Source organism: Balaenoptera acutorostrata, chromosome 5, assembly GCF_949987535.1.
Source record: "Balaenoptera acutorostrata chromosome 5, mBalAcu1.1, whole genome shotgun sequence".
NCBI lineage: Eukaryota > Metazoa > Chordata > Mammalia > Artiodactyla > Balaenopteridae > Balaenoptera > Balaenoptera acutorostrata.
In genome coordinates, this window is record NC_080068.1 from 78,487,421 (window position 1) to 78,500,682 (window position 13,262).

Here is a 13,262-nt window from a genome sequence, read left to right on the forward strand (position 1 = left end):
TATATATACATATGCAAATGTTAATAGAGGTAACCTCTAGGTGACAGGACACCAGTAATTTTTACATTTTCATTTTCTGTATTTCCCAAATTTTCTATATTAACACCTGTGTAAGCCAGATAGAAAATTATAGGGTTTTTTTAAACTGCATTGAGCAAGTCTACCTGTTTCCTCCATAAACCCTTGTTACTGCTTCAGTCGCAATATGTTTTGCGTAACAACCAGTGATTTTATAGCAGTTGATTCTCAGAATGGAATCACTGAACCATAGCTGAACCTTGCAAAGTCATCTTCATCGTTTAGCCTATACTGGGTCACATTTAGATGATTCCAACCAGATGCAAATTCCACTTCCACACAGACTTCAAAAACAAGAGATTCCAGCAGCTATTGCATTAAACCTCTTAAAAATCCAATCTTAAATTTCCCTTAAAATGGAAATCATAGCTGGGAAAGATCCTAGGCTATCTAGTAGCTTTATCTTCTGGGAAAGATAAAGGAGTACTCAGAAATAAAAGTGAGGTTTCTGGGAAATTTATTCAGTGTCTGAGCTCAAAAAGAAAGAGGTAGTGGGAAATGCTTGGTGCTTATTAGAGGTAAACATGTTTGTGACAAGGGCAGTCAACGATTGCAAGATTTGGTTTCAAATTAAATCTGCTGTTTTCTTATGATTACTATTACCTAAATTATTATAGTTGCGCATTTTTTAATCATTTAGGAGAAAAGGAGTATTTTTGTAAATTTTCCTTAATTTTCTTTTAATCTTTCTGTTTAAATGACATTTAATCTTTCTGTTTAAATGACATTTAAAATGATACATAAAACTTCAAGGTTAGTCATAAACAAATGTCTATTCCCTTTACTTTTTTTTATAATATCATCAGTTATTAAAAGTAAGTAAAAAGTTAATAATCAGGATGGGGGTAGTATGAAAAATGAGGATTGTTATACACTACTCATGTGAATTTAAATTCTATCATGTTTATAGATATAGATATTAATATGTATATGTATAAAAATACCTATGTGTATATGTGTCTATAAATACATACACAAATACATAAACCTATAAACCTTCATGCCATTTAAATTCACATGAGTAGTGTATAGTAGTACATAGATACACATATATGAGTATAAATATAAATTATAAATTGTCTCACAAAAACATCCCTTAAATATGGTGAATTCTTTGGTCTCAGCCAATCTCCTTCATGCAATTTATCTTCACAAACAATAAGACACCCATACATAGATCTATTTCCAAGGTTGTTCAGTGCATTTTATTTAATGTAGAGACAAATGAAAACAATTTCAATGTCCAATGACAAAATGTTGGTTACCCTTTACTTTTTTTTAACCACATAAACCTTTTAAAAGACAAAATTTCTATTAAAACATTTTTTCCTGAGGCTTCCCTGGTGGCGCAGTGGTTGAGAATCTGCCTGCTAATGCAGGAGACACGGGTTCGAGCCCTGGTCTGGGAGGATCCCACATGCCGCGGAGCAGCTGGGCCCGTGAGCCACAGCTGCTGAGCCTGCGCGTCTGGAGCCTGTGCCCCGCAACGGGAGGGGCCGCGATGGTGAGAGGCCCGCGCACCGCGATGAAGAGCGGTCCCCGCACCGCGATGAAGAGTGGCCCCCACTTGCCGCAACTAGAGAAAGCCCTCGCACGAACCGAAGACCCAGCACAGCCAAAAATAAATAAATAAATAAATAAATAAATAAATTTAAGATCTGTTAAAAAAAAAAAAAACACTTTAAAAAAAAAAAAACATTTTTTCCAAAAAAAATTTAAGTTCTTAAATATTCATCAGAAACAAAATGTTTTTTTATAATTTTGGACAAAGCTATCTCTATGGTATATTTATTATTCAAAACATAAAGTAAGATTGTTTTGCTCTCTATAATTCCTGCCTTTTAAAGTAATCTTCTAAATATAAAATAATGAGGTTTTTTTTAATGCTTTGGAAGAAAAATATTAAAATACTAAGTTTTCTTCTAACTTTGAATTTTTATGTTTCAGATTCAATTTACAACTTACAAAGTACTTTTATGTATATTAGTGTATTTGGCCCTCACAAGATCACTGTAAAATAGCAAAACAAGTATTATTATTATTCTCAGCAACCTCATTTTATAAATGAGAAAACTGAAACTTAAAAAGGTTAAGCAACTTATATAAGGCCACACAGCCAGTTAGTGAGAGAACTCTCTAGATAAATTTACCTCTATAGCATTTTCCCTGCAGAAAACAAATTACTTTTCCCAACTGATTCATTAAAACATGATAAGAGATACACACTGAAGAGAGACATGCAAAAAATGCAGAAAATCCGTTATTTTTAAATGGTCATAGATTTATTAGTATAAAGAATAAGATACAAAAATAAAGGATCTGTACAATAAAATCCTAATTTTATATGAAAAAAATTATTCATGTCTGAAAGACTAAAAGTAATTATATCAAACAGTAATGGTGATTATCTCTGAATGGTGAAATTGGAGATAATTTTTCATTTATTTTTCTCTGATTTTTTGTATTCTGCAAATGTTTAGCTAACAGTAAAGATTAACTCTATAATCAGTCAAACAAACATTACCAGGTATTTTTAATAAAGTGCTCTAGACATACAATTTATTCTCGTCAGTGATTCTCTAATGCATGTGGTTTCGCTTCAGTTTTTTGGTTTGCTGGGAATTTTTTATTTGAAAAAAAAGGTATATGTGGTTTCAATTTTTAAAAAAAGTAACATGAAATCACAGTGCCATATTCTGAAGATCTGGTTCTCTCTTCTAGCCCATGTAGCAATATAGGGCAGGTTTTTGAGAACTTAACCTGAAAAATCATTTCTGTGGTTTTCTTTGTGTCTGCAGTAAGTCCCAATGTTTAACTGTTAACTTGAATGTCTACCTTCCCAAAAGTCATTTCTTCTTCCTTGCTAAAAAGAATCTCTGTCTGGTGATAGGCAAAGTGTCCCAAATCAGGGGATGAATCATGATGCCCAGTCTAAGGTAGTGAAAGAGACTCTTCTGGTTCCCAGCTTCCCAGCTTCCCTTGCAGCTATGGGTACCCATGTGACCCAGTTCCACTCAATGAAATATTCAGGAAAGTCTTCTTGGGTGTTCCTGGGAAAGGTATTCTTCACCGGTTAGATCAGTGAGAGACGTCAAAAAACACCTGCCTTCCTTTCATGCTTTGACTGTTGTCATATGAGAATGCGATGTTCTGACGACTAAAGCGGTCATCTCAGGACACATGGGAAAGCCCAGAAACCTGCAGAGGCACAGAGCCAGAACACTGTTGACCCACTCGCCATAATTTTTATTATGTGAGATAATGAAATGCAGGTATTATCTAAACCACAGTTTGTTATTCTAATACTTGCAACTGAATGTCTTCTAACGATGCAGTAACATATAACAAAAATTTGAAATTGAAAAAAATTGAAACAAAAAAATTTGAAATTGGGGCTTCCCTGGTGGCACAGTGGTTAAGAATCCACCTGCCAATACAGGGGACATGGGTTCGAGCCCTGGTCCAGGAAGATCCCACATGCCACGGAGCAACTAAGCCCGTGCGCCACAACTACTAAGCCTGCACTCTAGAGCCCGTGAGCCACAACTACTGAACCCATGTGCCACAACTACTGAAACCCGCACGCCTAGAGCCCATGCTCCTCAACAAGAGAAGCCACCGCAATAAGCCCACGCACTGCAACGATGAGTAGCCTCCGCTCGCTGCAACTAAAGAAAGCCCGTGCATAGCAACAAAGACCCAACACAGCCAAAAAAAAACTTGAAATTGAAAAAATTTAGCAAAAAAAAAAAATTAGCCGATACCCAACCTAAATGGCTAACAGTGTAGAATGTCATAAAGAAATGGTTAAGTATACACAATATTATTTGTCATATATGTCTCAATAAAGCTGAAAATAAAAAGAAATGGTTAGGTAGATTATTTTACTGGGATATTATACAGTTATTTAAAAATAATATGTAGGAAAATCATGTGGCCACGTGATGTAAGATTATGTGGGGAAGAAAAAGAAAAAAGAAAAACAGGACTTGGGATTGTACATGCACCATGATTACAACAATGTTTTCAAAGATTGTGAAGAAACAAACCCAAACCACTAACAGGAATTGTCTTAGAGGGATAGAATTGCCCATAGATTGTTTTTATCCATTCCCCTGTTTTCTAAATAATGGGCCTCATAGATTATAATCTTTACATTAAACAATATAAAATAAAGTAACTCATACAAACAGGAATACCTTGGAGATAATTGCAGGTTTGGTTCCAGACCCCCACAATAAAGTGAATGTTGCAATAAAGCTAGTCACACACATTTGTTGGTTTCCCAGTGCATATAAAAGTTATGTTTACACTATACTGTAGTCTATTAAGTGGGCAGCAGCGTTATGTCTAAAAAAACAATGTACATAGCTTAATTTAAAAATACATTTTTACTAAAAAATACTAACCATCATCCAAGCCTTCAGCATGTCATAGTAGTAACATCAAAGATCACAGATCACTGTAACAAATATAATAATAATGAAAAGTTTGAAATATTGCTAGAATTACCAAAATGTGACACAGACACATGAAGGAAGCAAATGCTGTTGGATTGGAAAACAGACGCCGATAGTCTAGCTTGTTGTGGGGTTGCCACAAACCTTCAATTTGTAAAAAAAAAAATGCAGTATCTGGGAAGCACAATAAAATGAAGTGCAATAAAATGAGGTATGGCAGTATAAATCCCCGAAAGAATTTATACTAAGTATAAGAATATGTTTGGCTCCCTATTGCCAAACTCAAACTTCCCAGCTTGACTTTCAAAGCCCTTCGTCACATGGCCCCTGCCTACTTTTCTAGTCCCATCCCTTACTACATGTTCTGTTCCAGCCACAGTGAACACTCTTTCGTACCTGAAAAGCCTTTCCTTTTGTGCAAGGTAAACACTACCAGATGTGGCAGAGACTGCTGGTTATTCCCCTCAATCCCCCTCTTCAATAATAGAAAATAATTTTCAACTGAGCACACTACAGCCCAAGATAAAGGCTACCTGTCCTAGCCTTCCTTTCAGCTGGACGTAGTTATGTGGCTTTGTTCTGGCTACTGAGGTGTGGACAACCTCCAGCTGAAAGGAAGGCTAGGACATATAGGAAGAGGGGTGCTCTTTTTGTCCTTTCCTTCTTAGATGCTTAAGTTTGATCAGCCCACCTGCACCACGAAATCAATGAAAGCCGCGAGCTGAGCTTGGAAGAACGAGAAGGCTGTGTCCCCGATGAGCCTGTCACTGCCACACCAGCCCGGGAGCGCCTGCCTCTGGGTTTCATCTTCACAAAAGGGAGAAACAGACTCCTATCTTGCCTATCCCACTACTGTTTTTGAGTTTTCTGTGACACACAACCTAACCTAGTCCTAATTGATACATTAATTTCTTTTTTAATTAATTAATTTATTTTTGGCTGTGTTGGGTCTTCGTTGCTGCGCGCGGGCTTTCTCTAGTTGCAGCGAGCAGGGGCTACTCTTTGTTGCAGCGCGCCAGCTTCTCACTGGGGTGGCTTCTCTTGTTGCAGAGCACGGGTTCTAGGCGCACGGGCTTCAGTAGTTGTGGCGCACGGGCTGAGTTGCTCCGCGGCATGTTTGATCTTTCCAGACGAGGGATCGAACCCGTGTCCCCTGCATTGGCAGGCGGATTCTTAACCACTGCGCCACCAGGGAAGTCCCTCATATATTAATTTATGAGATAAGCTACTGACAAAAATGCTTTTAGAAGAGGGGTGACAACAGTATCATCGAATTACTATCCAGAAGACATGAACAGAAAGTTGGAGGTTTGGGGCTGGCGCAAAAGAAAACAGAAGGCTGAAGAAGGGCAGGGGTGGGGGGATGGCAGGGTTAGCAATATGGTGAGACGTTAGGGCCACCAATGACTATTTGGGGGAGAGGATGGGGGTACAGATTTGGCTAAAGAAGTTTTAAGAATAAAGATGACTAATATTAAATATTAAGTCACCTAGTGTACTCTGCTACAATGTAATTCCCTAATGTTACCACCAAATTCTCAGTAAAAATCCTGTATACACAGTAGCCTGGTGTGAGCAGGTTTTTTGGAAAATCAAGGGAAAGGGGTCAAGAGAGAATGAAACACTAAAAGGCTGTTCATTCAGTGGAAGCTGGAAATTAGAGCTTATATTAAGCATAAGCTTCCCCAAATTCCCAGAAAAATAGGTATAAATGCTATGTTTCCCATTCAATATGGAATGATTTTTAGAACCAATATTTTGCATATATTAGCATGTTTTAATGACATGTTTACATATATTTTGCATATCATTTTTCTTTACACCAGAAATAGTCATGCTTGACATTTCTTTTGCAACATATTTTTGTTTTATTTTATTTTAACCAATCAATGTGCCATGGACATATTTTCAGATAGGTTAACCCCATCCTTTAATAACAGCATAGTATTCCATCATATGGAAGTACCATAATTAATTTAACTAGTCCATGTTGATGTAAATTGACTTTTTTGCTATTGCAAGTGCTGTACTTGTACAAAACAATGTAACACTTTAATGCAGTTGTGCATGAGCAATTAAGTATTCCTGTGGAATAAATGACAGGAAGAGACTTTGCAAGGTTTCTGAAGAGATGTATTTTTTATTGTAGCAGATATTATCAAATTACATTCCAGAGAAGTCTGCCAGTGATGAATGAGAGCACCTATTTGCTTATACTCTCACCACACTAGGTATTATAAATCTTTTTAGTTTTTGTCAGCTGAAAAGTGATATCATGCTAATTAATTAGTGAGGTTCAACATCTTTTCACATATTTACTGGTCACTTCTATTTATTCTCTGAAATGTATATTTATATCCTCTGCCCATTTTTCTCTATTGAATTATTTATTGTTTTCATATTGATTTAGAAAAATTATTTATATATTAAAGATATCAATAATTTATATATATTTTACAAAAATATCTCTAGGTCTGTTATTTGTCTTTTAATTTTGTTTATGGTGACTTTTGCTGTGTCCAAGTTTTTAATTTCTGAGATTGATTAGACTATTTACCACTCCAAAATGTAAACAATATTTTCCTATAATTATGATTTATCATTCTTTCAAAATTACATGGCAATAATGTAATAGTTAAGAGTACAATCCTTTGTACCAGCCTGCCTGATTTCAAATCCTGATTATGCTGTGTAAACTCAGGAAAGTTATTTAACTTCTATGTGCCTTGGTTACCTCGACTATTAAATGGGGATAATACTAGCATCTGTACTTCATAGGGCTTTGTGAGGATTAAATGAGTTAGTACATACCAGGTGTTTAGAACATCCCTTGCAACATAGAAAGTTTCAATAAACATTAGCTACCATTATTTTGCTGCGTCTTAATGACAGGAGTTTTCCAAAATGTTTTAATATCTGATATGTCCCATAAATAAATGCTCCAGAATGCATCTAATCCTTATAAATGGTCTTAACCTTTTGCCACCTGCCTGGATCAGTACAATGAAACTCTGCAAATGAAGACAGACAGAAAACTGAAGACTGCAAATGAGAAAGTCAGAGTGCCACACACAAATCAAATAGAAGTACCAGCTGCAAAAGCTCAACAAGTTAGAAGAAGCAAATAGAAGAGCCTAAGGTAGGAATTAAATGTTTCAACTATGAGTCTTGCCCTGACAGGCAGGGCTCTCAAACAGCAGCTGCACAAACCTGTCATCCCATCCGAGGCAAATGTGCCGTTAACATTCAAAGGAAGGTTGTTTCCTATATATTTAGCTTATACGTTGAACAAGTATCAGGGGTGACCCTGTGTGCAAAGCTTTCAAAAACTTTCTTTAGCCTTGGGCAACTTTATGTCATCTGGAGAGCTTGATCATTGTCCTTGTTACAAATTGTAGTTAAAGATCAAGTTTGTTCATTGATTTTACAATGATAAAGTGAGCCCTTGTTTTGTTAATAATCACTGAAATCTACCAAAAATGCACATGCTGCCCGACTACCAGGTACCATTAATTTTTCTTGTAATTCCTTTATCTCTTCCATATTTGTATCATGCCTAAATCTGAATTATTTTTTCTTTTCTTTTTCTTGGTGAGTCTTGCCAGACTTCTCTCTATAGCACTTATATATCTTGAGGAACAGCTTTTGGTTTTACTTACCAACTCCTGCTATATTTTTATTTTCTAATTCATTCATTTCTGATTTTACCTATTTCATTTGTATTGACACTGACAGGTGACAGAAAGGTAGACTGCTTTTCCACTGTACTCATTTCTGAGTAAACAATTCACCCTCCTGTTACTTTCTTTGATTTATTTTGTTCTTTGTTTTCTTAAGTTGCTTAAGTTAAATGCTCAGCCTCTTTTCAGTTACTCTCATTTCATAATAAAAACATTTAGTTGTGGCAATTTTATTTGAATTTCAAAAGACAGGGTGACCCCAACAGACATCTAGGCTACATATGATTTATAAAAGTAAGACCGGCTCTTACAAAAAAAGGCCTGGGTGCAAGATGACTGCGGAACAAAATGACAGAACTGGAAGCAGCCCCAGAATCCTACACAATACAAATGAGGGCTCAGATGACAGATAATGAGATAATTTGTCTGATATTAAAAAGTCAGATATCCTCACACTAAGTCTGTGCTCTAGTTGAGCAAGAAGTCTTAAAAAGCAAAGCAAGGAAGAACTACCTCTTTCCCTCCCTTCCTTCTCTCTGCATAGCAGATCACCTAAAATCCCACAAAGACCCTAGTTAACCGTTTCCTTTCATAAACACCTCAAGTTCAAAATACTGTGCAAATTCTGTTTTCAAAGTTGAGTTTCCATGGGCCCCTGCCCCAGGTCTCCTCCTCCCCTGCTGGAGGAAAATTCTAGAAGGCAGAATAGAGCTGGCTGTTGGTGACATCTGCTTTGACTTCGAAGTCTAGAGGCAAACACAGGGAGCTTGAATAATTAAAGTTAACTCCGTGAAAAAAGACATGTCACAGTTATTGGGGTCTTTATTATGTTCCTATCATCCTATTTTCTTCAGACACCATGGAGTGATTTCATTGCCATAATCCTGCAGTTCTTAACTGGAGTTGGGGGAGAGGTAAGGTATGCCTATCAGAATCACCTTGAGAGGGTTTTTTTTTTGTTGAAATTATACACTCTCCACTCCTGGAATGATAAACAATGATATAATCAAAGAAGAGAGGAGATAACAAAAGATTCAAAGGAATCTAGGAATCTAGTTTTGGAAATAATCAGAAGTGGAGACAGAAGTTCATCACATACATTATTAATGATGAAAACTTTGATCAGCTTGAATGTCCAAAAACAGGAAAATAAATTATGTTACAGTAATCCATACTACTGAGTATGTTCATAACTCTTACATGACCTTTAATACCATAAGAAAAGATGCATGGTTTAACTTTCATTGTAAAACGCAGGATACAAAAATATATGCAAGGTATGATCTCAGCTATTTAAATATTTAATTTATATACAAAGCAGAAAGTTGGCAGAGGAAAATCACCAAAATGCTAGCAGTTTTTTTTGTGTTGAATAGGATTAATAGAGAGTTTTAAAATTCTTTTTTCTTTTTTTTTTAGTGTTTTTCTCACAAGCTTTATTGCTTTTATAATCGTAAGTAAATCAAGGAACATTTATGGGTAAAAAGTTCAAATCTGTACCTTCTATTTCTTGAAATCAGTTCTGGAAAAAAAAAAAAAGAAGAGAAGGGTAGGGGAAGGGAGGAAAGGAAAGGAGAGGAGAGGAAGAAGTTACAACACAGAGAAAAAGAAATACTGTTGGTTTACTAGTAGGAATGATATTCAAAACATTTAACAGGAGTCCGGCCCAGGCACCACGCAGTGAGAACACAATTTAATTATAACTAACTGGTCCACTCACACTGATGTATTCCCACTGAATGTCATCCTGTTTTCAGGCTCACTTTTCAAGGGAAGGTGTTGTTAGGAATATCCTGACCATCAATTTGAGCCCTTGTATACATTTTCTCCTTGCACAGAGCACATTTACCTCCATCTCCATCCACAAAACCCTGCATAGGTGCTCCATCTTCCATGAACCCCTTCCAGGCTGTCCCAGTCAACGTAAACTTCTTTATGTTTCCCTATAGCCTCTTCCCCATAGTATTTATCATAATGCTACCTTGTAGTATAGCAATTATGTGTCCTATTGTGTTTCCTCCTATTCCATATCTCCACAGTACCTAACATGGCAGAGATCACATCGAGTCCTCATCTAGCTGTATTCTAAGCAAGGACTCTTTGTCGTCATAGGGTATCTTCCAGAGAGGTCCAGGAGTTAGGACAGTCAACTTCCTTTTGCAACTTTGGGTTGTGGATTTGCTCACATCCAGGATCTGAGCAATCTACTGAGGTGGTATAACAGACAGGTTTCCTAGACCAGCCCCTCTGAGGAGATGAGGGGCTCAAGGGAAAGTTGGCCTGATTGCAAGGGATGTTCTCTGCTGATGGTGAGCGCAGAACTAGACATAGGTGGTGACTGGGATGGGGAGTTGGGGGAGCAAACAGCATCAGGGAAGTGTCAACTGGACCTGCTCCCAGAGACACCTACAGGGAAAACTGGGTGGTGCTTTTGCAAAAAGACAAAAAAGTTCTTAGCTTTGAAACATCATAGATTCAATATAATCTTTTGTTCATTTTGTCATCAAACATTAATACAGGCCATGTGCTGGATATTGGGAGACTACAATATATATTGTTGGGAAGGTTGTAGTGAAATGGTCACTCTCAGAGACTTAAACAAACACAGCTGAGTTGAACTGATCTAAACCCACTATATTAGTTTGCTAGGGCTGCCATAACAAAGGACCACAGACTGGGTGGCTTAAACAGCAGAAATGTATTGTCTCACTGGTCTGGAGGCTAGAAGTCCAAGATCAAGGTGTCAGCAGGGTTGATTTCTTCTGAGGCTGTGAGGGAAGGGTCTGTTCCAGGCCCCGCTCTTCTTAGTTGTAGATGTCCCTCTACTCCCTGTGTTTCTTTGTATTATATTCCCTCTTTGCATATCTCTGTGTCCAACTTTACCTTTTTATAAGGACACAGTGTACTAGATTAGGGACCACCCAAAGGACACCATTTTAACTCAATGATCACATTGTGAGATAATGGGGGTTAGAACTTCGAAGTATGAATTTTGGGAGAATACAGTTCAACCCATAATACCCTGCCATATCTTAGGCGATCATCCAAAGCTAAACCGAAATGTCATCAAGCAGCCTTGAACTGCTTCTCCGGCCATGTTGCATGGGGACTAGCACCCAGCATTATCCCTGCGAGCAAAAGCAGCAGGGACACCAATCACAGCAGCAAAAGGTGAGGTACAAGACATCACTCTCATCGCACCAAGGGGGCTGGCAGCCTTCTCCTGCAGTTTGGATCTTATTTTCCTACCTAGTTCCTGGCAGTAGGGAGAGGCCCACAGCAAACAAGGACGATGATAACATGTTCTAGCACTTCGTTCTGGAGGGCTTAGCCAAGGGCAGAAGACAGACGGAGAAAGTGGAAGCGAGTCCTTTAAATACGCAACCCAGCAAGATTGGCCAAACACATCAAAACGCCTCTACCAAACCCCAACATAACTGATAGAATCATTAAACTGGACACCACTAAATAAAACATGCCAATCTGAGTTCACCAAAATATGAAAACTGAATTCTAAAACAAGTTCCAAAAAACAATTAAATCTCTCAAGTGTAAACATGTAAAATATATATTTCATATCATTTGTTTCCTAGTTTCAATCCTTTTCCAAACACCAAAGAGGAAACAAAGTAGGAGAGACATCAGTGAACAAGAGGATATTTGAAATACAGTTACACTGTCTTAAATGACCCATGACACATTAACTCAATCATTTAAGTTAATGCATAACTCAGCATAGCTATTGAACAGGAAATGATCTCATTTGGTAGCATCTGGCCAAAAAGATACAGCTGAAAAAATATATGTAGTTGACAATTTCTAATTAGGGCACAAAAATTGATGAGGTCTGCTGAGCTCCTTATTAGACGCCTACCTAGTTCATTTTTTATTTTATCTGTAATCTTTATATTACCACAATGAACTCTTATGTTGGGATGGTAAGTGTGTATAGTGAGTAGGCCAAAAAAAAATTTTAAGTTAATGATTGAGGGTGGATTAGAGTAAAGACTCCAAGTAATCCAGTTACTAAAGTTTGGTGTAAAAAAGTTACAGGGGTTCCCTTTAAACCTCAAAGCTATCTGATTAGTGTTCTGAGACTCGTCATAAGTAGGAAACAAAGGAAAAATACATAAAGCATTATCAGCTAGCATACTCTTGGTGAAACTGTGCAGGATTCATGGGCTAATTTCTGACCCCTAGTGGTAAAGTTGTACTAAGGTCCTCAAATATATCATACTCGATCCTGAATTATTGCTACCATTGGGGAGAGAATCCATTGCTAAAAGGATTAAGGGGAAGACAGTCACCCACAATCTCGGAGGTCACTGGTCTCTTTGACTCTAGGTGGTTCTGGAATGTTAGTGAACTCCTTGGCTGACTTACACTTCAACGCTGATTTCAGTCTCATGCAAACAAGCCTTAGACAAGAAGTCCGTGCAAAGCAACAGTCCTTAGGTTTATGTTCAGACTCTTTTCCTTGCCCCAGCCTCTTCAGAGTACTAGTGATTAGGAGAAAACCCAAAAACAAGCAAGCAAAGGAAGGAAAGAAATGTATGGACCATCAATGAGCATGTAAGTGCTAACAAGTGCAGATACATCACTTAATCACACATAGTGAAGTGAATACAAAAACAAAAAACAAGACTGATACTCCAAGGAGAATGCAACATTTAGACATCAGAAAGTAATCCTTCCACTATCATTTATAACTAGTTAGACTTAAAAGTTTTGAAACCATAAAGTGGATGTAACTATTCAGACATTGACCTCATAGGTCAAAGATTACACTAATACAATATTCTTATTAAAATAATAGCAGAGCAAATATAAAATCTGAGAAGAAACTTCTTTTTCAAGAAAATCAAAACTATCTTCCCTGATGACAACAGGGTGATCACTTTGACTCAAGTCTGTTATTGCCTATTTCTGTTAACATAGGCAGTAAAATTGGAAATTCCCCAATCTTAATTATAAGAGCTCCATCGAAACAATGCTGTTTGTGAAACTTACGACACCTGGTCCATATCACAGACCTTTCCACTGT

General features: G+C 37.3%; 1 protein-coding gene across 1 annotated transcript in view; it reads right to left on the reverse strand.

Moving 5' to 3' along the window:
- Positions 1-2,942: 2,942 nt before the first annotated feature.
- Positions 2,943-13,262, reverse strand: part of N4BP2 (NEDD4 binding protein 2) — a 112,333-nt gene continuing 102,013 nt past the window's right edge. Inside the window, exon 16 of the mRNA XM_057546822.1 lies at positions 2,943-3,276. Coding sequence (XP_057402805.1) covers positions 3,245-3,276 — 32 coding nt within the window. The 3' untranslated portion in view covers positions 2,943-3,244. The remainder of the gene's footprint in view (positions 3,277-13,262) is intronic.